At 39.8% G+C, this 26313-nt stretch overlaps 1 protein-coding gene across 5 annotated transcripts in view; it reads right to left on the reverse strand.

Moving 5' to 3' along the window:
- HERPUD2 (HERPUD family member 2) overlaps positions 1-19071 on the reverse strand; it is a 41500-nt gene extending 22429 nt beyond the window's left edge. For 3 of the 5 annotated variants that reach the window (XM_036897431.2, XM_036897432.2, XM_036897428.2), the window contains exon 1: positions 18835-19071. In XM_036897431.2, the coding sequence (XP_036753326.1) occupies positions 18835-18981 (147 nt within the window). In that variant the 5' untranslated portion in view covers positions 18982-19071. The remainder of the gene's footprint in view (positions 1-18834) is intronic. The other 2 variants (XM_036897433.2, XM_036897430.2) reach the window with 1 other exon arrangement.
- Between the last annotated feature and the right edge of the window lie 7242 nt (positions 19072-26313).

Here is a 26313-nt window from a genome sequence, read left to right on the forward strand (position 1 = left end):
TTAATCCAGAGGTAGGGAATCCGGGATCTCTTGGCACCCTAACCCCTGGGCTGCAGGGAGCAGGGAGGCCCCTTACGGAGATAAATAGCCTCCCAGCCGCTCCTGCTCCAACGCGACTCCACCACTTTGGAGTAGCTGCCCGAGCCAGGCCACACCCACAGCAACAGCGGAGATTAACCCCATAGCAGCCGGGCAGGAAGCAGAAACCCTGTCTGCGCACAGCTACGCAGCACAAGCCACTAGAGGTCGCTGTTCTCCCAGGAGAGGAGGGCCACAGACCAACAAGAAGGGAAGTTCTTCCAGCAGTCACTCGTCCCAGCTCTGCAAACTATTCCAATCACCATGAAAAGGCAAAGCTACAGGCAGACAAAGATCACAGAGACAACACCAGAGAAGGAGACAGACCTAACCAGTCTTCCTGAAAAAGAATTCAAAATAAGAATCATAAACATGCTGACAGAGATAAAGAGAAATACGCAAGAGAAATGGGATGAAGTCCGGAGGGAGATCACAGATGCCAGAAAGGAGATCGCACAAATGAAACAAACTCTGGAAAGGTTTATAAGCAGAATGGACAGAATGCAAGAGGCCATTGATGGAATTGAAATCAGAGAACAGGAACGCATAGAAGCTGACATAGAGAGAGACAAAAGGATCTCCAGGAATGAAACAATATTAAGAGAACTGTGTGACCAATCCAAAAGGAACAATACCCGTATTATAGGGGTCCCAGAAGAAGAAGAGAGAGGAAAAGGGATAGAAAGTATCTTAAAAGAAATAATTGCTGAAAACTTCCCCAAAATGGGGGAGGAAATAATCGAACAGACCACGGAAATACACAGAACCCCCAACAGAAAGGATCCAAGAAGGACAACACCAAGACACATAATAATTAAAATGGCAAATATCAAGGACAAGGAAAGAGTGTTAAAGGCAGCTAGAGAGAAAAAGGTCATCTATAAAGGGAAACCCATCAGGCTAACATCAGATTTCTCAACAGAAACCCTACAGGCCAGAAGAGAATGGCATGATATATTTAATACAATGAAACAGAAGGGCCTTGAACCAAGGATACTGTATCCAGCACGACTATCATTCAAATATGATGGTGGGATTAAACAATTCCCAGACAAACAAAAGCTGAGGGAATTTGCTTTCCACAAACCACCTCTACAGAACATCTTACAGGGACTGCTCTAGATGGGAGCACTCCTAGAAAGAGCACAGCACAAAACACCCAACATATGAAGACTCGAGGAGGAGGAACAAGAAGGGAGAGAAGAAAAGAATCTCCAGACAGTGTATATAACAGTTCAATAAGCGAGCTAAGTTAGGCAGTAAGATACTAAAGAGGCTAACCTTGAACCTTTGGTAACCACGAATTTAAAGCCTGCAACGGCAATAAGTACATATCTTTCAATAGTCACCCTAAATGTTAATGGGTTGAATGCACCAATCAAAAGACACAGAGTAACAGAATGGATAAAAAAGCAAGACCCATCTATATGCTGCTTACAAGAAACTCACCTCAAACCCAAAGACATGTACAGACTAAAAGTCAAGGGATGGAAAAACATATTTCAAGCAAACAACAGTGAGAAGAAAGCAGGGGTTGCAGTACTACTATCAGACAAAATAGACTTCAAAACAAAGAAAGTAACAAGAGATAAAGAAGGACACTACATAATGATAAAGGGCTCAGTCAAACAAGAGGATATAACCATTCTAAATATATATGCACACAACACAGGAGCACCAGCATATGTGAAACAAATACTAACAGAACTAAAGGGGGAAATAGACTGCAATGCATTCATTCTAGGAGACTTCAACACACCACTCACCCCAAAGGATAGATCCATTGGGCAGAAAATAAGTAAGGACACGGAAGCACTGAACAACACAGTAGAGCAGATGGACCTAATAGACATCTATAGAACTCTACATCCAAAAGCAACAGGATATACATTCTTCTCAAGTGCACATGGAACATTCTCCAGAATAGACCACATACTAGGCCACAAAAAGAGCCTCAGAAAATTCCAAAAGATTGAAATCCTACCAACCAACTTTTCAGACCACAAAGGCATAAAACTAGAAATAAACTGTAAAAGAAAGCAAAGAGGCTCACAAACACATGGAGGCTAAACAACACGCTCCTAAATAATCAATGGATCAATGACCAAATCAAAATGGAGATCCAGCAATATATGGAAACAAATGACAACAACAACACTAAGCCCCAACTTCTATGGGACACAGCAAAAGCAGTCTTAAGAGGGAAGTATATAGCAATCCAAGCATATTTAAAAAAGGAAGAGCAAACCCAAATGAACGGTCTAATGTCACAATTATCGAAATTGGAAAAAGAAGAACAGATGAGGCCTAAGGTCAGCAGAAGGAGGGACATAATAAAGATCAGAGAAGAAATAAATAAAATTGAGAAGTATAAAACAATAGCAAAAATCAATGAAACCAAGAGCTGGTTCTTCGAGAAAATAAACAAAATAGATAAGCCTCTAGCCAGACTTATTAAGAGGAAAAGAGAGTCAACACAAATCAACAGTATCAGAAACAAGAAAGGAAAAATCATGACGGACCCCACAGAAATACAAAGAATTATTAGAGACTACTATGAAAACCTATATGCTAACAAGCTGGGAAACCTAGGAGAAATGGACAACTTCCTAAAAAAATACAACCTTCCAAGACTGACCCAAAAAGAAACAGAAAATCTAAACAGACCAATTACCAGCAACGAAATTGAAGCGGTAATCAAAAAACTACCAAAGAACAAAACCCCCGGGCCAGATGGATTTACCTCGGAATTTTATCAGACATACAGGGAAGACATAATACCCATTCTCCTTAAAGTTTTCCAAGAAATAGAAGAGGAGGGGATACTCCCAAACTCATTCTATGAAGCTAACATCACCCTAATACAAAACCAGGCAAAGACCCCACCAAAAAAGAAAACTACAGACCAATATCCCTGATGAACGTAGACGCAAAAATACCCAACATAATTTTAGCAAACCGAATTCAAAAATACATCAAAACCATCGTACACCATGACCAAGTGGGATTCATCCCAGGGATGCAAGGATGGTACAACATTCGAAAGTCCATCAACATCATCCACCACATCAACAAAAAGAAAGACAAAAACCACATGATCATCTCCATAGATGCTGAAAAAGCATTTGACAAAGTTCAACATCCATTCATGATAAAAACTCTCAGCAAAATGGGAATAGAGGGCAAGTACCTCAACATAATAAAGGCCATCTATGAAAAACCCACAGCCAACATTATATTGAACAGCGAGAAGCTGAAAGCATTTCCGCTGAGATCGGGAACTAGACGGGGATGCCCACTCTCCCCACTGTTATTTAACATAGTACTGGAGGTCCTAGCCACGGCAATCAGACAAAACAAAAAAATACAAGGAATCCAGATTGGCAAAGAAGAAGTTAAACTGTCACTATTTGCAGATGACATGATACTGTACATAAAAAACCCTAAAGACTCCACCCCAGAACTACTAGAACTGATACTGGAATACAGCAAAGTTGCAAGATACAAAATCAACACACAGAAATCTGTGGCTTTCCTGTATACCAACAATGCACCAACAGAAAGAGAAATCAGGAAAACAACTCCATTCACAATTGCATCAAAAAAAATAAAATACCTAGGAATAAACCTAACCAAAGAAGTGAAAGACTTATACTCTGAAAACTACAAGTCACTCTTAAAAGAAATTAAAGGGGACACTAACAGATGGAAACGCATCCCACGCTCGTGGCTAGGAAGAATTAATATCGTCAAAATGGCCATCCTGCCCAAAGCAATATACAGATTTGATGCAATCCCTATGAAACTACCAGCAACATTCTTCAATGAACAGGAACAAATAATTCAAAAATTCATATGGAAACACCAAAGACCCCGAATAGCCAAAGCAATCCTGAGAAAGAAGAATAAAGTAGGGGGGATCTCACTCCCCAACTTCAAGCTCTATTATAAAGCCATAGTAATCAAGACAATTTGGTACTGGCACAAGAACAGAGCCACAGACCAATGGAACAGACTAGACAATCCAGACATTAACTCAGACATATATGGTCAATTAATATTTGATAAAGGAGCCATGGACATACAATGGCGAAATGACAGTCTCTTCAACAGATGGTGCTGGCAAAACTGGACAGCTACATGTAGGAGAATGAAACTGGACCACTGTCTAACCCCATATACAAAAGTAAACTCAAAATGGATCAAAGACCTGAATGTAAATCACGAAACCATTAAACTCTTGGAAGAAAACAGGCAAAAACCTCTTAGACATAAACATGAGTGACCTCTTCTTGAACATATCTCCCCGGGCAAGGAAAACAACAGCAAAAATGAACAAGTGGGACTATATTAAGCTGAAAAGCTTCTGTACAGCAAAAGACACCATCAATAGAACAAAAAGGAACCCTACAGTATGGGAGAATATATTTGAAAATGACACATCCGATAAAGGCTTGACGTCCAGAATATATAAACAGCTCACACGCCTCAACAAACAAAAAACAAATAACCCAATTAAAAAATGGGCAAAGGAACTGAACAGACGGTTCTCCAAAAAAGAAATACAGATGGCCAACAGACACATGAAAAGATGCTCCACATCGCTAATTATCAGAGAAATGCAAATTAAAACTACAATGAGGTATCACCTCACACCAGTAAGGATGGCTACCATCCAGAGGACAAACAACAACAAGTGTTGGCGAGGCTGTGGAGAAAGGGGAACCCTCCTACACTGCTGGTGGGAATGTAAACTTGTTCAACCATTGTGGAAAGCAGTATGGAGGTACATCAAAATGCTCAAAACAGACATACCATTTGACCCAGGAATTGCACTCCTAGGAATTTACCCTAAGAATGCAGCAATCAAGTATGAGAAAGACCAATGTACCCCTATGTTTATCGCAGCACTATTTACAATAGCCAAGAATTGGAAGCAACCTAAATGTCCATCGATAGATGAATGGATAAAGAAGATGTGGTACATATACACAATGGAATACTACTCAGCCATAAGAAAAGGGCAAATCGAACCATTTGCAGCAACATGGATGGAGCTGGAGGGTATTATGCTCAGTGAAACAAGCCAAGCAGAGAAAGAGAAATACCAAATGATTTCACTCATCTGTGGAATATAAGAACAAAGGAAAAACTGAAGGAACAAAAGAGCAGCAGAATCACAGAACTCAAGAATGGACTAACAGGTACCAAAGGGAAAGGAACTGGGGAGGATGGGTGGGTAGGGAGGGATAAGGGGGGGCAGAAAAAGAGGGGTATTAAGATTAGCATCCATAGCGGGGTGGGAGAAAGGGGAGGGCTGTACAACACAGAGAAGACAAGTAGTGATTCTACAACATTTTGCTACGCTGATGGACAGTGACTGTAAAGGAGTATATAGGGGGGACCTGGTATAGGGGAGAGCCTAGTAACCAAAGTATTCGTCATGTAAGTGTAGATTAATGATTAAAAAAAAAAAAAAGCAGTTCCTATGTGGTGACCTCCAATGAGTTCTACACAATGATATAAAGGGCATATAAAAGTGTAGGCAAAGGGTCTGTTTGTGTTTATACAGAGGATCAAAGCCTAATTTGGCTACCCCGAAAATGAACTAAGATACGATATGAAAAAGAACTTCCAACATCAGCACTCTCGGGAAGACTCATGACAGAAGATGATCAGCAAAAAAAAAAAACTCCAACAAAGACCCACGCACTGCCACAGGTGTAGATGCACTCATCCCACCAGTTCCTGGACTTGCCATGGGAATGATGAAGGAGATATCTAAGCTGGCCTGTGCATACAGTAAAACAACAAATTGGACTGGATCTATACTGTTGGAACTCAACCAAGAATTAGGAGAAGTGCAAATTGTAGCACTCCAAAATCTTACAACCACAGACTATTTATTGTTAAAAGAACATATGGGATATGAACAGTCCCCAGGAATGGGTTGTTCTAATTTATCTGAATTCTCTCAGACTGTTTAAGTTCAGTTGGACAATATCCACCATATCATAGATAAGTTTTCACAAATGCCTAAGGTGCCTAACTGGTTATCTTGGTTTCACTGGAGATGGCTGGTGATTACAGGTATGCTTTGGTTAGGTAACTATATTCCTATTATGTTAATGTGTGTGCACAATTTAATTAGTAGTTTAAAACCTATCCATGCTGAAGTTACTCTACAAGAAGATATGTCAAAGAAATAATCAATCTTCCCAGGTTTTCTTCTGCCTGCTACTTCTATAGCTTTTCTTCTTCCTTCCTAATCACAACCTTTAAATAGAACTCGTGCCACATGGCGAATTTACCGAGTATCATAATTCTTCCAAGTGGTAAAGATACCTCAAGACAAATGCTGGGCATAGAAGCCACAGGGCATAAATATGCAAAGAAGTAAAAAGCTAACCTTTTCAAACGATAAGGCTTCTCTCTCACTTACCAACTTAACATTTCCCTGTATGGCCCCGGAAGATGACTGGTTAGCCAGAGACGGGTAAGATTCCTCAAGGGAGGAACAACCTAAGACAGGCACAGTCGCAGGGGGCCATCTGGGGAGAAAATGGGGAGCAGCAGAGGTGAGGCTTAGAACCTCCCCCCTCATGTTCTGAGAGAAATCTTCTGCATACATGGATGTTTATTGCCCTCGTCTAGCTCGGATTAACACATAGTCTACAGGCACACACCTGATCATCTACATTTGCTCTCTTACAACACTAAACTATGTTTTCTACCTTTATCTCGTACCTACCTACCACTTCAGCATTTTATTAAAAATAATAATAATAGAGAAATGTGGTATCCACATATAAATCAAGTTTAAAAATCAAATGAATATTCATATTTGAACTGTTTATAGTTCATAATGCATGAACAAAACCGAAAGCTTCTGTGATGACTGCCCTTGCACTGTTCACCATGTAACTTATTCACTATGTAAGAATTTGTACTCCATGTAAGAATTTGTTCGTTATGCATCAGAAGATTGGAGACTGACGAAAATTAGGCTTGGGGTGGATTAATGATTGTGCATTGAGCATTGACTCCCCTATACAGAATTTTATTGTTGTTAACAACTATTTGAACAATAAATATGAGAGATGCCCTCACAAAAAAAAAATATATATATATATATATATATAAACACACTTCCAATTGTAAAATAAATAAGTAACCGGGATGTAATGTATAGCATAAGGAATATAGTCAAAATATTGTAACAACTTGGTATGGTGATAGCTGGTACCTAGAATTATCATGTATATAAATGTTGAATCACTGTGTTGTACACCTGAAACTAATGTAATGTAATACTGTTGTCAACTACCCCTCAATAAAAAAAAAAAAAAAGAAAAAAGAAATATCAAATGATTTCACTTATCTGTGGAATATAAGAACAAAGGAAAAACTGAAGGAACAAAACAGCACCAGAATCACAGAACTCAAGAATGGACTAACAGGTACCAAAGGGAAAGGGACTGGGGAGGATGGGTGGGTAGGGAGGGATAAGGGGGGGGGGAGAAGTAGGGGGGTATTAAGATTAACATGCATGGGGGGGTAGGAGAAAAGGGAGGGCTGTACAACACAGAGAAGGCAAGTAGTGATTCTACAACATTTTGCTATGCTGATGGACAGTGACTGTAAAGGGGTTTATAGGGGATACCTGGTATAGGGGAGAGCCTAGTAAACATAATATTTGTCATGTAAGTGTAGATTAGTGATACCAAAAACAAAACAAAACAAAACAAAAAAAAAAAAAAGGGCAGTTCCTGTGTGGTAACCTCCAATGAGTTCTACACAAGGGTATAAAGGGCATATAAAAGTGTAGGCAAAGGGTCTGTTTGCGTTTATACAGAAGATCAAAGCCTAAGTGGGCTACCCCGAAAATGAACTAAGATACGATATGAAAGAGAACTTCCAACATCAGCACTCTCTGGAAGACTCATGCCAGAAGATGATCATCAAAAAACCCCAACAAAGATCCACGCACTGCTACAGCTGTAGATGCACTCATCCCACCAGCTCCTGGACTTGCCATGGGAATGAAGGAGATATCTAAGCTGACCTGTGCATACAGTAAAACAACAAATTTGACTGGATCTATACTGTTGGAACTCAACCAAGAATTAGGAGAAGTGCAAATTGTAGCGCTCAAAAATCTTACAACTACAAACTATTTACTGTTAAAAGAACATAAGGGATGTGAACATTCCCCAGGAATGGGTTGTTTTAATTTGTCTGATTTCTCTCAGACTGTTCAAGTTCAGTTGGACAATATCCACCATATCATAGATAAGTTTTCACAAATGCCTAAGGTGCCTAACTGGTTTTCTTGGTTTCACTGGAGATGGCTGGTAATTACAGATATGCTTTGGTTATGTAACTATACTCCTATTATGTTCATGTGTGTGCGCAATTTAAGTAGTAGCTTAAAACCTATATATGCTGAAGTTACTCTACAAGAAGATATGTCAAAGAAATAATCAATCTTCCCATGTTTTCTTCCGCCTGCTACTTCTATAGCTTTTCTTCTTCCTTCCTAATTACAACCCTTAAATAGAATTCGTGCCTCATATCAAATTTACCGAGTATCATAATTCTTCCAAGTGGTAAAGATACCTCAAGACAAATGCTGGGCATAGAAGCCACAGGGCATAAATCTGCAAAGAAGTAAAAAGCTAACCTTTTCAAACAATAAGGCTTCTCTCTCACTTACCAACTTTACATTTCCCTGTATGGCCCCGGAAGATGACTGGTTAGCCAGAGACGGGTAAGATTCCTCAAGGGAGGAACAACCTAAGACAGGCACAGTCGCAGGGGGGTCATCAGGTGAGAAACTGGGGATCAACAGAGGTGAGGCTTAGAACCTTACCCCCCCGTTCTGAGAGAAATCTTCTGCATACGTGGATGTTTTATTGCCCTTGTCTAGCTTGGATTAACACATAATCTACAGGCACACACCTGATCATCTACATTTGCTCTCTTACAACACTAAACTATGTTTTCTACCTTTATCTTGTATCTACCTACCACTTCAGCATTTTATTAAAAATAATAATAATAAAGAGAGAAATGTGGTATCCACATATAAATCAAGTATAAAAACCAAATGAGTATTCATATTTGAACTGACTGTTTATAGTTCATAATGCATGAGCAAAACTGAAAGTTTCTGTGATGACTGCCCTTGTACTGTTCACTATGTAACTTATTCATTATGTAAGAATTTGTTCTCCATGTAAGAACTTGTTTGTTATGCCTCAGAAGATTGGAGACTGACGAAAATTAGGCTTGGGGTGGATTAATGATTGTGCATTGAGCATTGACTCCCCTATACAGAATTTTATTGTCGTTAACAACCATTTGATCAATAAATATGAGAGATGCCCTCACAAAAAAAAAAAAAAAAAAGGACAGACTTCCAATGGTAAAATAAATAAGTAACCGGGATGTAATGTATAGCATAAGGAATATAGTCAAGATATTGTAACAGCTTGGTAGGGTGATAGCTGGAACCTAGAATTATGTGTATAAATGTTTTATCACTGTGTTGTACACTTGAAACTAATGTAATGTAATACTGTGTGTCAACTACCCTTTAATAAAAAGTAATTATCTAAAAAAAAAAAAAATTAAGCACATTGGCAATCCAACTTTACTCCCATAATTCTCATGCTTTCATAACTTCCATAATTAGACACTTTACTCCCATAATTCTTAAGTGGATAGGTTTAAAACAGTTTTTCACAGAAACAATACAGATCACTGTCAATCAGAGACTTCACAGACTCCAGAAGCCCATGCTTGAAAAACTCTTGCCATACAAATTAAAACACATTTAGGATGATCACTTAGTTAAACACACAGGTACTAAAATCTCATGAGAGTCTGCTATAAAGTGACCATCCAGATTATATGTGATGAAAATTTTTGGATCAAGATAAAAAAACAAAAATTAAAGATTTTGAGAACTCTTAGCCCCAAAACTATGAGTCCCAGTTTGAGAAGTACATACAAATAATCATCAAGTTTTTAAACTTAATAGCACATAACCTATTTAATGCAAATATATCTGACTGAAATAACATCACTAGAATCCCAAGACTAGTAATCTCTTATCCCCAAATCCTGCATTGTTAAAACCTATACCCACCTAACAGAAAGGCTGGGCAATGACTAAGCAAGTCCCTTAGCAAGACAGAGACCCAACAGCACCCAGTGAAAGGTTCTGGCATTTGCAAGAATAAGAAACCACAATCTTCACCATTTGCACCTCTGGAAGAGGGATCAGGTTGAGAAAACCCGGTAAGAGGGATGTAAACATTTCATTCATATCACTGGTTGTTGTCCCTGAAGGGTCTTTTGCTATATTTTCCATACAATTCTAAAAACTCGCATTTCTTCAGATGAATTGCAAATTTCTCTTTCTCTCCCTCTCAGACCTAGATCCATATACCCAACTGCTTAGCAGGCATTTTGACACCTTCAGATGTCTTAACAGGCAAGTCAAAGTCAAATTATCTACAATGAAATGATTCTCAATTCCCAATTCCCCAGATTTTTCCTCCTCCTTTTTCTCTATCCCATAACAACTTGCCACAAGTTAAGCCAGAAACCTGTACATTACCCTCAATTTTTTTCTCTCACCCTGCCCCCGTATCTAACCATCAGCAAATCCTTATGGCCTCTATCTCCGAAAGTCCCTCTCAGATCAGTCCATTTCCTTCCATCTTCACTGCCATTACCCTAATCTAAACCATCATCTCTTGCCTAATCTTCTGCAATAGCTTCTTAACTGGTCTTCACACTTCAATTCTATAGTCAGTAGCTACAGTGATCTTTTAAAAATGTATCAATCCTGTCACTCTCTGATGGATTCCCACCAGACTTAATTCTAATTCCTTACCGTAAAACCAGAGGTCCCACGGATCTGGCTTCTCTCTCTCCAAGCTTCTCTGATCATGTTTTTCCCTCTTCACTCACTAGCCAAACTGGCATCCACTTAAATCCCCATATATGCCAAACTCTTTCCCAAATCAGACACTCTACTTGCAATTCTTTCTCCCAGCTCTTGTATGGCTACCTCTTAAACATTTTTTAGGTCTTAGCTTTAAAAGGGCATCCCCAGAGAGATCTGCCCTGATTTATAAACCTAAAATAGAGTATTCCCTTCCACATGCTGTTTGTTTTCTTTCATAACACAACCCACAATCTGTAATTATGGTCACGTTTCTTTAGCTAAGTGGAGTATGAGTGCCAAGCACACAGAGTCTATGTCTGTTTAGTTCATCACTTTGTTCCCAGAGCCTAGCACTGTGCCTGACAGAGTAGATGTTAAATTTCAATTTGTTAAATGAAATGTCATGAATCCAAAACTGTTTACACAGTTTGGAAGACAACTCATTAGTAGTTCAATGTATCAGTTATTTTACATATAATCATTAAGAATGGAAATGAAATATTCAGTCCACAAATCACAATGTTAATTTAAAACACCTGCTAGTGTTAAATTCACGTGGTTCATTTCTGATGGTACTGCTATTTGCAGATTACTATAAAGGTGCAATCATGTGTCTGTATATTAGTATTAACTTTTTCCTAAATTAGTAGTCAACTCCAAATAAATTTTTTTATCTTTCCACAGCAAGGAACCTCAATTTTCAAAAAAGCAGAATACAATAATATAACAAAATTACATAGTACCTCACCTCCCAAATACATGAAGCAAAAACAAGTATGGATGAGAACGTGGAGAATTTAGAACCATCGTACATTGCTGGTGGGAATGTAAAATGGAATGGTCTCAGTGGAAAGTTTAGCAGTTCCTCAAAAAGTTAAACAGAGTTATTCTACAACTCAGTTTATACCTGATTCCATTCCTAGGTATACACCAAAGAGAACTGAAAACATCTGACCACGCAAAAACTTGTACAAGAGTGTTCATAATAGCCAAAAAGTAGAAACAACCCAAATGTCTATCAACTGATGAATGGACAAAATATTATATATACATACAACGGTATATTATTCAGCCATAAAAAGTAGTGAAGAACTGATACATGCTATAAGATGGATGAACCTGGTAAACACTGTGCTAAGAGAAAGGAGCCAAACACAAAAGTTTACATCTACTATGATTCCACTTATACTAAATTCTCAGATTAGGCAAGTCCATAAAAACAGAAAGTAGATTAGAGGTTTCCAAGAACTGGGCTAGCAGAGAATGGGGAAAGGCTGCTAGTGGGTATGGGGTTTCTTTTGGGGATGATTAAAATATTCTGGAATTAGACAGTGACAATGATTACACAACTCTGTGAACTACTAAAAACCACTGACTTACTTTACACATAAGAAGAAGCAAACTCTGTAGTATTTGAGTTATTCTATTACAACAAATGAAGCAATAATTTAAAAATTTTAAGTTTCTACCATTAAAATATTGGCTGCACAGATTAACTTATAAATATACTTGACCATCTCTTTTACAACACCTCCATTCTTCCTGCTGCTCACACCCTACATGCAACAGTCATCAAATTCTATTAGGCATATTCTCTTTAAGGCCTCCACTGCTCTACCATAGACAAAGCCCAGTCACATGAAGAGCAGAGGCAGCTGAAGTACCAAGTTGGCAAAACCCTGATGGTGCTCTGAGCAGCCCAGACACAGAACTACACCACTCCAAATAAACAGCTGATTAATCAGCTGGCCCAAAAAACTCTGCTACTCACATAACACACATTTCTAAAAACCAAGGTAAGGAAAGTTTACCTGCTAATATAATAGCAAAAATAAATCCTAAACTTGGGAAAGATTTTTTTCTTTCTAAAAGGTTTACCTATGTTAGTATCTAAAGTTCTGACTTCTTAATGTTTAAATAGGTATCAAAAATGGTAAACTACTATGCATTCCTAATGCATTTAAACTATTCACAAGAGTATGATAGATGAGTTTACAAAGCTAAAAATTCTTTTGGTATCAACTATGAAATATGAAAGACTAAAATTTTTATGTGAAGGATTAAACAGGTCTCTCATTTTGCAGGGCTTAAAAAAAATTATTTTCTTTGAAGTATTCAACTTCAAAATATTCAAATGCTCAGTAAAAACAATCTCCAACTTAAAGGCTAGTTCAAAAAACTACTATCCAAATCCTCTGAAAGTAGTAACTATGAACATTTCAGTACTTACATATAGTTCAGTCACAAGTGTCAAATAGCTCTGAAGAGCTGGTTCCCAAGATAGGGTTAAGGCTGTTATCCAACTCATCTGTAGCCTTTAAATGACTATCTACATATGTACATCTTTTTTAATAGTTCACTTCTTTTTAATTCGCAAGTACATAACTGAGATGGCCAAGTCCTTAAATGCCTTTTTGATCTTATTATATGTAACCATCATATATAATGTGAACTGTAATGGTTGAGTTGAGGCTAGCACATCAGACCAACGAGGGTTCAAATTCCAATACCACTACTTAGAGTTTTATGACCTTAGGCAAAAATTCACTAAGCCTCATTTCTTTATATGTGGAACAGAGTTAGTAATAAAATTTCATCATAAGGTATCTATTATGAACAAATGTGATAAAACATATAGAGTACTCAGGAGAATGCCTGGTACAAATGGCAACCACTTAGTAAATGCCAGTTTAAAATTAGACCACCAAATACAAGTTAAACAAAAGCATTTGAAACGATCAAATCAGTATTCATTACGTGAAGGAGAGAAACAAACTAAATGCTCTAGAAAAATCCTATTTGACAAAGCATTGATGCATGCATGATTAAACAAAACCTCAAAAATGAGTACCTTCACAGTACTCATTACTTTCCAAGAAAGACAAGGCTACAAGGAGTTAAAACAAATTCTAGTCAGCACTCATTCAAAACTTTTAACTCTTCATCAACCTTCACACTCAATTTAATATCCTTAATACAAAGGGAGTTTTAAAAATTTGAACTGTATTGCTAGGTGATATGAAACCCTCTTAAATTTATGTACTAAAATTTTATAATACTCTTACAAAACAAAAATTATTTGTGAGGTGGATAGGTGCGCAAGTTTTTAATGACCTGCTTAAAAGTAAGGTAATAGGGAATTACAAAAATCAAACAGACATAACCTCCAATTATATTATACAAGATATTCTTCTGGTAAGGAAAATAGGACAAACAGCTGAACTATAGGCAATCTGGTTAAATAATGTTGTTCTCAGAATACTTGTTTCTTTAATTCTAACAGAATCTCAGCGCAAAAGAACAATGTGAAAAGGCAACACAAACTTCCCTAGCTGAGCAGGAGAGCTAGAAGACCTAAGTAATGGAATTGACCACTTAACAGTTTTAACAGTATAAGCACCAAGACAAAGAAAATCTAGCCAGAACTGAGGGATGCTGTCTTGCCAATGGGTTTCAGCCCTGGGCAAGTTCGCTATGGATTCAGTGTGACCAAACAAACTGACAGCAAAACGTTCTTGGGGGTGAAAGGGTTATACTCAACTTTATTTCCAGGTGGCAGATCAGTCACTAAAATCCCATTCACACAGAGTGAGTCTACATGCAGCAAGTCGGTCTCTGCCTCTGGGCCCCTCTGTGCACAGCTGTCCTCTGGGCCCCTCTGTCTGCACAGCTGTCCTCTAGGCCTCTGTCCTCAGCACTGCCACCACTCCAGCCTCTGCTCTGCTCTTCTGCAGCCTTGCAGTGGTGCCACCATGTCGTGCCCAGAGCACTGGGCGGGGCTCTTTATGTAGAGTCAACAGCCATGTATTGCCCACAGGTGTGCAGTGAACTAGTCAACCAGGGCCAGGTGAGAATCCTAGCCACAGGAACTCTCATTTTATCCACAGACACTTACAATAGGGTTTAAGACTGAAAAATGGGGAGCCAAGGTATACAAGCCCCACAGAAGTTGACCTCAAAATCGAATTCAGGATAAGTCAGGTCCATCTTAGTTACTGTTTATGTATGAGAATAAAAACTAAGAAAGAAGAGAGAATGACAAAGATGCCTAATGGGACTTAGAGATTCTTATTTTTTAAGTTTCCTCTAGGATAGTCCATTCTACTGGATAACATTAAGTTCATTTTGACATTCTGACATAGACATTGTAACACTAATCATTTTGATATTTACATCTCTAGTTTATTGACTTGGACTTATTTGTCTAAGCTAAACTGAAGTCTGAAACTGCTCAAGTTAAAATGGCCTTCATGATAGGTATCTTCATGCCCTTGTAGAAATATCTACATTTCAGAATAGTTATCTCACACTAAAGGACAATGTCAGGATCTAAAATCTGAAGTTATGAAGTGGTGACAAATGTCATATTAAAATACGACTCACAATTATCTATATACACTATCAACATGAACTGTTACACTTCCCCATTCCTAAACCAAGTCCTAAACCAATCATCAATACCATTAGAAGTTAAAACTCCAAGCTCAATTCCACATGTTTTTAATGACTGTATAAACATGTCATAAATATGGCATAATATGGCATACTGCCTTTGCTTCTTAATTGGAAAACACTTTCCCTTCATAGTTCATTATGGATCTACAATCTTTTTATGTAGCACTGAATTACTAGGTAATACAGTAATATAAACCATTTAGAATCATCAATCACAGCTCTGGAAGAATAGTAAAAAAAAAGAAAAAAAAAAGAAACTATTATCTTGTCTGATTAAAACTGTTACTAACTTTTAAAAAAAACTGTTCCTGTGAACTTGAAAACAGCTATACATTTCTTTTCCCCAACCAGAGTTGACCATTCCCTGTGTTACAACAGCACTCAGTATATCCCTCCTGTGTAACACTGGTCACACAACAAACAATACATTTACTTACATGTCTGTACCCCCTGATAGACCTAAGCTTCATGAAAGCAAAGGACTCTTATCATCACCTTCATGTCTAACATACAGACATTCAAATGTCAAGTCACTAAAATCCTAATTAATCAAATAAGCCCAAGAAAGTGTGCTTTGAGGGTTGGGGTATACTGCTGTAGGTTTACTGAGTGAATTCTAAATATCCACGTGGAGATTATCTATGATTAAGTCAAGTCCATACAGCTAGAAACTTAAGATTTTTACACACAGAGTTTAGCCAGAATTCCATTAACAGCATGCAAATACATGACCTATCCTTGCAGAGATCCTAAAAGGATAAGTTCAAACCTCCATCCTTCTCCCTCCAGCAGTTCCCATTTGTTTTCTTAGAAGCCTTTGCCCACAGGGACCAAGGCCCTCCACCTACCCCTGACCTATCACACTCAATTAGAGCACTGCTGACCAAAGCCATCATCTTTTCTACTTCTTACTGGGAAACACCTGTTTCTACAAGAGACTGGATGGAACCCTACTCTGCTTCTAAATCACCACCTCCACAAGGCAGATGTGCAAGGAATCAGTCATAAAAAATGATCTGTTAAAACACCAAATCACACTTAAAACAACACAGAATCAATGTTAAGTAGCCATGGTGACCAATCATAAGAACCTAAGCTTCCTCTATATTATTAATAACACAATATTGCTTACATTGCAAAATGTTGTCTGGTCTAAATAACAACCTTACAGAGTTACCCTTGAGGACTCCAATTCCTGAAATAAGGACTACCTATGGCTTTGGGATACCATTAAACAATTCATCTGTTCAACAGCTATGATATTTTAAATCAATTCTTATGTATAAATGAGTTAGAATATAAGTATGTCAAATCTAGTAACCATCCAAAGTTTTTAGTGAAGTTCAATAACAACAAACAAATGTATCCTACCCCCAGGTCCACCCACTCTCATTAAGCTGGTAATAAACTTCTGATAGTACAATTTACTTGGAGAAGACTTGCTGGAAGAGAAGAGTCAGGTCTGCCATTAAGGTTGGGTAATTAACAGGCTGCATGTTACTTAGTACAGCCTCCAAAAATGCCTACAGTATATACAAGCAACAGGCAGGTTAGGAGGTCAGGGTGTAGAGAAGTCTGTCTCTCTCTCTCCTTCAGAGCTGACTGCTCCCCATGGGCACCTACAGCCCTCCACTGGGGATTAACACCAAAGGGCAGAACTCTCTCGCAAAAGCAGGCTTCTCTCAAGTACTGGTAAGGCAAATGGGTTTCACATTCCTAAGATATATTTTTTTTAATAGTTAAGTTTTAAAAAAGGCTTAACTCATGGTCTAACAGTGCAAACCAAGTTCCTTTTGATTTAATGGTACAATATCAAGATCCTCAGTAAGTAGATTCTTGAATACATGTACTTAGATATATGCTCAAAAAATATACAGGAAAGGAATTTGGGTTATGTCATGAATAGTACCATGACAGTCTCTGACTATCAACTCTATTCTGAAAAGTTGTGTCCACTTTAGGGGTCATATGCAACAGAAAATATTTTGTAAAGCAGAAATTTTTCAAAACAAATTGCTACCATCTGTGGAAATCTTGACTTTCAAATGAAAGATTTGAATAAATGAGAATTCCAGCTAGTTTACTGCAAGTACTTAAATACCTCAGGGTTATTTCCCCTAATAAAAATATTTGTATCATGAAGTACTGACAAACACAGCTAATGCCAACTGAGTTATTTTTCTAAACCTCCTGTTTTTGCAATAACTGCCCTATTTTCTCCAGTCACAAGTCTAAACACCTAACTAAACAATGTCATAACATTGAAACATTTCCTAATTCATTAATATCTTAATATTAGGTAAAGATAGTACTCTTACTTTGTGCATAAAACTAGTGTTCAGTAAAGCATAGAAAGCAGTTGCCTTCCAACAGATCCCTGCTGCCAGATTAAATTTGTCAGATGCCAAAAATATTTCTCACAAGAAAATCTAAGCCTCTTTGTCAATTAAACAAAAGGTTTAGTAATCACTGAACACTACTTATTCAGGAATGAAGATTTTATACAATGGAGAATGTGAAAAGCCTTACTTTCATATACTCTACATTAAACTTTTCTGAAGTATTTCAAGACTTCTTAATTACAAACTATGCCCTTTCAGATCTAACTTTGGGGACAGATGGAGCTGTACTGTCTGTATTTATTACCTTTGCAATATCCAGATATGATTCAGAACAGAAAACACTGCCACATTGATTTACAAATGGCCACATGAAGGGAAAGATGTATCAAATGGTGGGGGGGTGGAAGGGCTGTTTTCTTCAAAACTAATGAAATTTCCATGTGTCCTCCACAGAAGAAATATGAGGGTCAAAAGAAAGTGAATCTAAAACATATAACTTTTTGCTTCTTAATACATATATACTAATCCTCAAAGTATAGTGTTTATAGGGGTCATTCACTTATTTCCAAGAAAAAAGGCTCAACAGTGAACAAATTTGTGGGCCCTGTGTTGTTAAGTAAAAAGGAGCATATTTAGTCTAATAAGCAATAAAAGCTTAAATATAGATTGTCATGCTTCTTTATCTTTTTTTTAAAGGCTGCATCTGTCATACTCATTATTAGGCTAAAGACTTTAAGTCCAACAAAACTGGGTGTTTTTTACGCCCGCAATCTTATGTCCCTTGATATTTCTGTATATTCTCACTAATTAACTAAGCCTCATCAGGAAGATATTAACGATGGTTCGGACACTCTAGAGACGCACACAACCTTGGAACTCAAAATACTTTGCAGTCTACCAAGAGACCTATTTGATTCAAGCGGAGAGGGGATGAGCATGGAGTACATGACACGAAAAGCTGCTGGCCAGAGCAGCTGCACCCAGCTTTTAGACACTTACTGGCTTGCTAGGGTACACGTTAGATAGATGAGTTTTTAGTTTCCCCACGGTCCAGTTTAAGAAGCAGCTAATAGTCTGGTCACTGTATTTCTGGTTCGGTGCTTTAATGATGAGGGTCACAGGAATCTCCATTCCATTTTGGTCCATGATGCCCCCAAAATCGAAAAGTTAAAAGGGGCAACAGTTAAGCCCTAAAGAGCCGAGGTGGTTACTGACTGCGCGACTTGGGATGCGGACGGCAGCGCGTGGACTCTCAATATCCCGCGTCCAACTCGGTCACAAGCGCATCGGACGATACAAAGGCCATTGCCGGTACCAAAGACGACGGACCGCGGTGGTGGCAGGGTCCGCGGTGGTGGCAGGGTCCGCGGTGGAGGCAGGGTCCGCGGGCCCGGCCGTGGGCGCAGCTTTCCCCGCCAGGTCCGGGCTCTGCCGGGCTCCGGACTGCGGAGAAGACCGGAGAGAGAGAGAGGGAGCGGTGAGAAGGCGGAGGGCGGCGGAGGGCGCGACGCCCCGAGGCCCCGCCCTGCCCCCGCCGCGGCCCCCGCGCTCAAACGTAACAAGGCCCCTACACCGCGGCGCCGCCACGGGGACCGGCAGGGCCGGAATGCTCAGGGCGGCCGGCCGGGACAGGGGTACCTGAGAGGCGGCCGCGGAGCCCGCCACCGCCTCCCTCCGCGCCAGAGCAGGGCCGCCGTCCGCAGCGGCCGCTTCCTTCCTGCTGCTCGGCTACGGCCACGGGCCGGCCCCGGGTCTCGCGAGGCGACACGGGGTCAGCGGGAGGAGTTGGCCGGAGGGCGCGGCCCGCTCTCCGCCGGACCCCTAGGTCAGTGCCGCGGGGCGCGGGACCGGGCGCGGCTGAGGCGGCGGCAGGTGGCAGGAGGGCGGGGACTGGAGCTGAAGCTCCGGCCGCGAGCGCGCTGGTATTGTTGTTGTGAGGCAGATCTTAGTCCCCTTTAAGCCGCAAACGCAGGGCGGAAGTGCGTCACGCGCGGCCCTGCCCCTCACGCGGCCCTCGAGGCTCCGCCGCCGCCGCGAGCCGTGCCCTGTGCGCCCCCTGGACACACCGGGCAGCAATCCCAGGAGCTCCGAGGTCGCCCCGCGCTCCGCAGCTAGCCTGGCCTGCCCTTCCGTTCGGCCCCCGGCGGCTCTCGGGCCTCACCGCTAGCTTAGCTGGCGCTAGTGCAGCCCGCTTTGGCCTCACCCTGAAGATCTGGGACGTGTTCCTCCATCCTAAGAATTGTCTCTACCAAAGTTAATCGCCTTTCAGATACTGAGTCAAAATTCCACTCAAAATGTCTTGTGTCGACTGTCTGCAAAGCAGGATACGAGGAGTTTGGCAGAGGAGAAACCGAGGAGAGCACTGCGTAAGAAGCAAAGGCTTTCAAGTTAAACCTTAAGTCTACCTCTTTGCCGTGTGAACCTGGCTAACCGGAACCTCAGTTTATTTCTCTAAATGGGGACGGTACTTCCTAATCTAACTGCGTGCTGAAGAATAAACGATCTATATATGTAAACCACGGAGCACGGTTCTGGCACACAGCAGCCTTTCAGAAGTTAATTTCCATCTTTTTCCTCTTAGTCTTCACAAAAAATAACATGTTTACTGAGTACCTACTGTGTGTTTAGTGCATCGGGAGATGAAGAAGGATGGCAGTGGTATTTTTCTGTTTTTTGGCTTACACATTGTAAGGCAGAGCTTAAGTCCAGAGTCAGGTCAGTAAGTTAAAGTTAGATGTGCATTTTTCACAACTCTAGGCTTCCACGTAAGGAAAATGCAAGGAGATAATACAGGGAGCGTTGGGGAGCTACTCTCTTTCCCTCTTAGCATCAGAAGGGTTAGTGACCACGGGAAAACTTCCTCTCAATAGCTAATGCAGGAGGATCCCTTATACCCTCTTCTCCACCTTGGTCTTTGTAGTAGAACACCTCCCGTATCTTAGGGTCTCTCAGTGCTCTTCTGAAATAAGAGTGAGTTTCCCTTTTATTTCTTTGGAATGGGTACAGTGTGCTACGACTCCTATTTTCTGTATCAGACGCGGGTACTTTTCTACCAAGTATCTAGTCATCCTAATGGAACCTTAACTTAATTCTAGCTTTTCAGATTCCCTTACATCCAGGGACAGCCATCTGACACAGTTCTAGCTAATGAAACAAAAGTTGCTACTGTGGCTTTCAGAAAAGCTTTCAGCTGGACGTGTTCTACAGACCAGAGCTCATCCTTGCCCCACACCCGTCCTTGTTCCTAGAGGAATGTAATGGTTGGGGGGCAGCAGCCATAGTTCAGTCATGAAGCAACAAGAACAAAGGCTACATTCCTAAGATCCCAAAGGAGAAAAATTGAAAGAGGCTGGGTCCTTCGAGGCATCCTTGTAAGTCCTAACTGCCTGCCCTAAGACTTCTTTTTTTATCCAGTTCCTGTAAAAGCCCAGAAATCTCCCCAACCACAACGACCGCCAACCCAACCCTGCAGCTGTTGTCAATGCTTGTGCCTCAGACTTCCAGGAATCCTTCAGAGTACTGTGATCATCTCACTTGGCACTGTGAAATGTACATTATTGAAATTACATTAATAATCATTAAGACAGTATGCATTTCACTGTGATAAGCACTATTTAAAATCACAGTCCAAGAAAGGTTTACTAGCATATGTACAAAAACATTTAAAAATGTAATAAACATTCAAAAGATTGAAATATATGGTTATAAAAATGATAACTACCTAACAAATTTTTTTTTTACTCTACAGCTACCTAATTATGCAGCTAAACATGGCTTTGATGCTGTTCAACTAGGCTACAATAAAAACTACGTAAATATCCCATTTTTGTTAAACTTAACGATTATATATGCGTATAGAACAACATAGGAAAGGATGGTCCCCAAAATATTGATAGTGCTTAACTTGGAACTTGGGTTAGGAAAAATAGCACTGAGGGAATGTAAGACAGCGGTTACTCAGGCTGTTAGGAGCATTGAGCTGCCTATCTAAATTGTACATGTTGCAGATAAGAAATGGACATGTGAAAGAACAATTGTGTATTTCAGTTAACATTTATTATTTAAAGACAGCCTGTAATGGGAATGCTTAAGAGTACAATGCCAATAATAAAGGATTTGTGATTGTTAAGACTAAATCTCCTTTAACAATATTAGCTCTTCTGTACACAGAATCTAAGTAGCTAGTTCAGTAATTCAGGTGATTTTTGCCTATGGTGTAGCTTTCTTTGTTAAAAAAAATTAAGCAGATTTAAATAAAATAGTTTGTAATAAAAATTGATTTCCAGTATTTGTGGGATGTTTATTTTCAATTCTTTTACTCACTATGGTGGGAATGAGGACAGCTAAAAAAGCATATCTTGACTCATCTGTGAGTTTCCAGTTTCTTTTAAAAATTAAAAATAAAGTATTTGTTACTGAGCTTTTCTTACTGAAATTTGGAATAGCTCCCAGGAAGGTAAAATACTCTGATGCTGAATAATATAGTTTGCAATGTTGTTTCTTGGTTTTGTTTTTGATAACTGTCTTAGGAGGAAAGCCTTTAGTCAAGTGATGATCTTGCAGTTGCAAATTTCAAAGATGATACTGGACATCTGGCTTCTGATTCCTTCTATTTCTACTTAAGCCAAACTTGTCTTTTTTATTTTTTTAAGTTTCTTTGCTACAAAGCATCTAATCAAATCTTAATCAAGTTTATTCTTTAAAAATAAAAGAAATCCTACACTTGAAGCCTAGAAAAATTACCCTATTTTAACATTGCACTTTCAAAATCTTAATTGGTCCCAGATGTTTGATTTATAAACCATACTGTAGAAAATAGAAGGAAGAAAACCACATATGCATTAAGTGCCAAATTGGTGATTTGAATGATATGCCAACTAATGAATTCTCAGAGAACAGCCCTGAGAGTTAGAACAATGTAGCTTGGAAAAGCTAAGTGTCTTGCTCTAAGTTACACAACTAGTAACTCCCAAATATAGTTCTAATTCCTCCATAATGCAGTCTTCCCACAACACTGAACTTTCTTACTTAAAGATACTTGTGCATAACAAGATACATTCTGGAGGAAAAGGCTTTCAAAACAACATCTGAGAGGCCACCTAGGTCAGTACTCCAAGTACTACCAGAATCACTCTTAACCACATCTCTGAAAGGCAATCAGCTAATTTTGACTTAAACTCTTCCAGGGAGAAGACATGCCATAGTTTTCACTGGAGTGTGACCTGTTGTTAAACAGCCCTGGTTGTTACAAGTGAATTAAAATCTGCATTCCTGTAACTTGTCATTAGGCCACTTTTCTCCTCTTGGTAAATCCAAAATACGTTTTCTCTCATTCCACATGCCAGCCCTTCAAGTAGATAACTGCTGAATGCTCTCTGTCTTTTCCAGACATAACAGCCCTAGATATTTCAACCATCCTTAAGAAGAGTTTCCAGATCACTCAGAATACTGACCTTTGGACGCTAGTTTGTATATCCCCCATCAATTATGGTGATCACAATAAGCATTTAGACATGTTGTGATTTCCCTAGTAGTCTTCATAAGGACACTTCTGTATTAATAGAAATCTTCATGAGCTGGTTAGTAGTTGAATTTCCTGCTTTTCAGAAAGAATATGTCTAGTCAATACTTAGAGTGACCTGGCTAAGACAGAAGTCTCTAATTTCTCTGATGACTCAATCTAGTAACTTCTTTGTAATAATGCTTAGAGAAAATTGTAGCTAAATAGTGTCTCAGTGATTTGTTTAGGTAATAAAAGAAGGAGGGAATGAGCAAATCCCCTACATTTTCAGCCTGTAAAGAATTTTAACCTAAATGTATCAATTATCTATTGCTACAAAACAATTACACCCAAAACTGTGCAGTCAGAATTTTGGGAGTAGCTTAGCAGTGCTTCTGGGTTGAGTCATGAAATTGTAGCCAAGATTCAGCAGTCATTCAGTTATCTGAAGATTGGGACTAGAGATTCTGTTTCCAAGGTGGCTCACTCAGAAGGCTGTTAAATTGGGCTGATTATTGGTGTGAAGTCTCAGTTTCTTCCCACGAGGGTCTCTGCATAGGACTGCTTGAGTGTCTTCACAGCATGGCAGCTGGATTCTCCCAGAATGAGTGATCCAAGAGACTAAGAAGCTGCAGTGCCTTTCATGGCTTATCCTCAGAAATCATCCACTGTCACCTCTTGGTACTCTCCTGGTCACAAAGAGTCGGTGTGAAAGGAGGGTATGTAAGAGCATGAATACCAGGAGGTAGGAGCCATCAGTCACATATTGGAACCCAGCTACTATAATGTAACTTTGCAAAGCAAAGCAGGTCCTAAGAGATACCCCATTCCTTCTGTAACCAACCAACCAGGTCCAAATGCCAGTAATAGCCTTGCAGCGTTCCACAACTGCTTGCCCTGCCTCTAGCTTTCAGCCTCTCTCTTCTCAGAGATCTTTCACCAATTTCCTCCCCACGAAATTAGAACTATTTAACACTATTGGCTGTATTTCTCAAATGTTTGTAAATGTTCATCTTTGTTGCTAAAAGCCAATATAGTTTAGTTGAGTTTGGGGATTTGCTATTCTATAGTCAAATAACATTGAAAGTAATCACTAAATTGAATCTGGAAAACAGACATTGACCTAACCAGGAGTTCTTAATCTGGCTTTGGAGATATATCCTGAATCATCTACTGTGTACATATGTACACATGTGCATTTATATAGAGGGAGAATCCACAGTTTTTATCAGTTCCTCCAAGGGGCCAATTTTAACACCTTTCAGAGCCACCAATAAAATCCAATCCTCATTGTCAGGTTTTTCCAGTTTAGAAAAAGGTTATTGAGCCAATTACTAAGTTATTGTCTCAAGGGTCCAAAAACATCTTCATTGCCTGTAAATATTTCTCCTTGTCCAGGTGTCATGAAATTAAGCTTTGTCAGTAGAGGGCACTGGAGGGACACTAGAGGAAGAAGTGTCTCTACCTGTGTAGTACAGTGTGCTCCTTTCGGCAGGCTCTTCCAGCACATGTGGCTTCTGCAGCTCCCAGTCCCAGCAGTGCCCAGTAGCCAGCAATGTGTAACACCTCCCGTGAACAACCTCTCCAGAACCCTCTCAGGCAACTTTGCAGGCAAATCCTATGATCAGCTTTCCTTGGAACCCCTCAAATGGCTTCACAGGGGAGTACCTGCAGTGCAATACCCTCCATGAACAGCTTCCCCTCACACCGCTTAGGCAGCTTTGTACCCTGAGTGAACTTCTCTGACATCAAATGAACCAAAGCCACTTCTTCAATGAGAGTCTATCTCAGCCCTAACAGCAGTAGATGATACTGATATCTGATTCTCCTATATTCTTTAGAATTTTTTTTGCACTTTGCTAGCCACCTTCTTCTCACTCCAACTCTGTTATAAATAGTAATCCTTTATGTTTAACCTTGCGTTCCACAACGCTGATATCCATCTCTTGATTGGACCCTGAATAATACAGAATTGGTATTCAGTAGGGTCCCAGGAGATAGACACAAAAAAAATTCAGGAAGCTTTGGCTGAGCTCCTACCCAGTGGGAAATGAAATGAGGCCTTGCATTAGTCAAACAATCATCTGTGGTTGACTGTGGTCACATGCCAGCTAAAGCAAGGGACTGCCTGAGTGTGGCTGCTCTTGGCCACTATGGCAGTTGAGATGTCTATAAGGACAGTGATATGGGATGGGTTCTTCTGAGTGCACATTAGCACTTACAGAAAGAAAATGACAAGCTCAAGTCTTTCATCTCTCAGCTCAAGTCACAGCCTAAGATCAGAATGCTTCCATGACAGCTATAAAAGGATCTTTCAGTGATTACAGACACAGGGATGACACTGTTGAAGATCAAGCACAAAATTTTATGGGTTGCTGAATTACAGCAGTAATTGAATCACAGTTTCATCATACTTTTCACACGAAAGTTAGGGCATTGAATGAGAAAAAATGGGATGCTGAGACCTGGAATGGAGTCATCTGCATGGACCCAGATGAAACTGACAAAACTACAAATCTCTCTAAGCCTCCTCTATTGGTGAAAGTAGCTTGCCCTGAGACTGACTGGCTTTCCTTTGCTTAAAAACTGTGATAACCTCACCTAGGACAGATTTCTTCAAAGGGGATGTTCATTCTTCTCAAGACCCACCGTAACCACCTACTAATGTCACTAGACCTACAACTAGGTTAAATCTCACCCTGATTCACAGAGACAGGTACACATTGTGAGAGCCACCTTCATGAAGCTGAAGATGGCTCTCACAATTTATTGATTGATTGACAAAAACCTGGACTCAACTATGGCCTACATACTGCTGAGATACCAGAGCTTTCCTGATGTAATGTAGATAAAGGAATCCAAGGGCCTAGGGAGACAGAAATGTTGAACTGTGCCATGTGTTACGTGCACACCCGCCCATCTCACATTCCATGAGAAGGCCCAGAAGACACCACTTCACTAAGGCATTGGGAAATACA

Source organism: Manis pentadactyla, chromosome 7 (genome assembly GCF_030020395.1).
Source record: "Manis pentadactyla isolate mManPen7 chromosome 7, mManPen7.hap1, whole genome shotgun sequence".
NCBI classification, from domain to species: Eukaryota; Metazoa; Chordata; class Mammalia; order Pholidota; family Manidae; genus Manis; species Manis pentadactyla.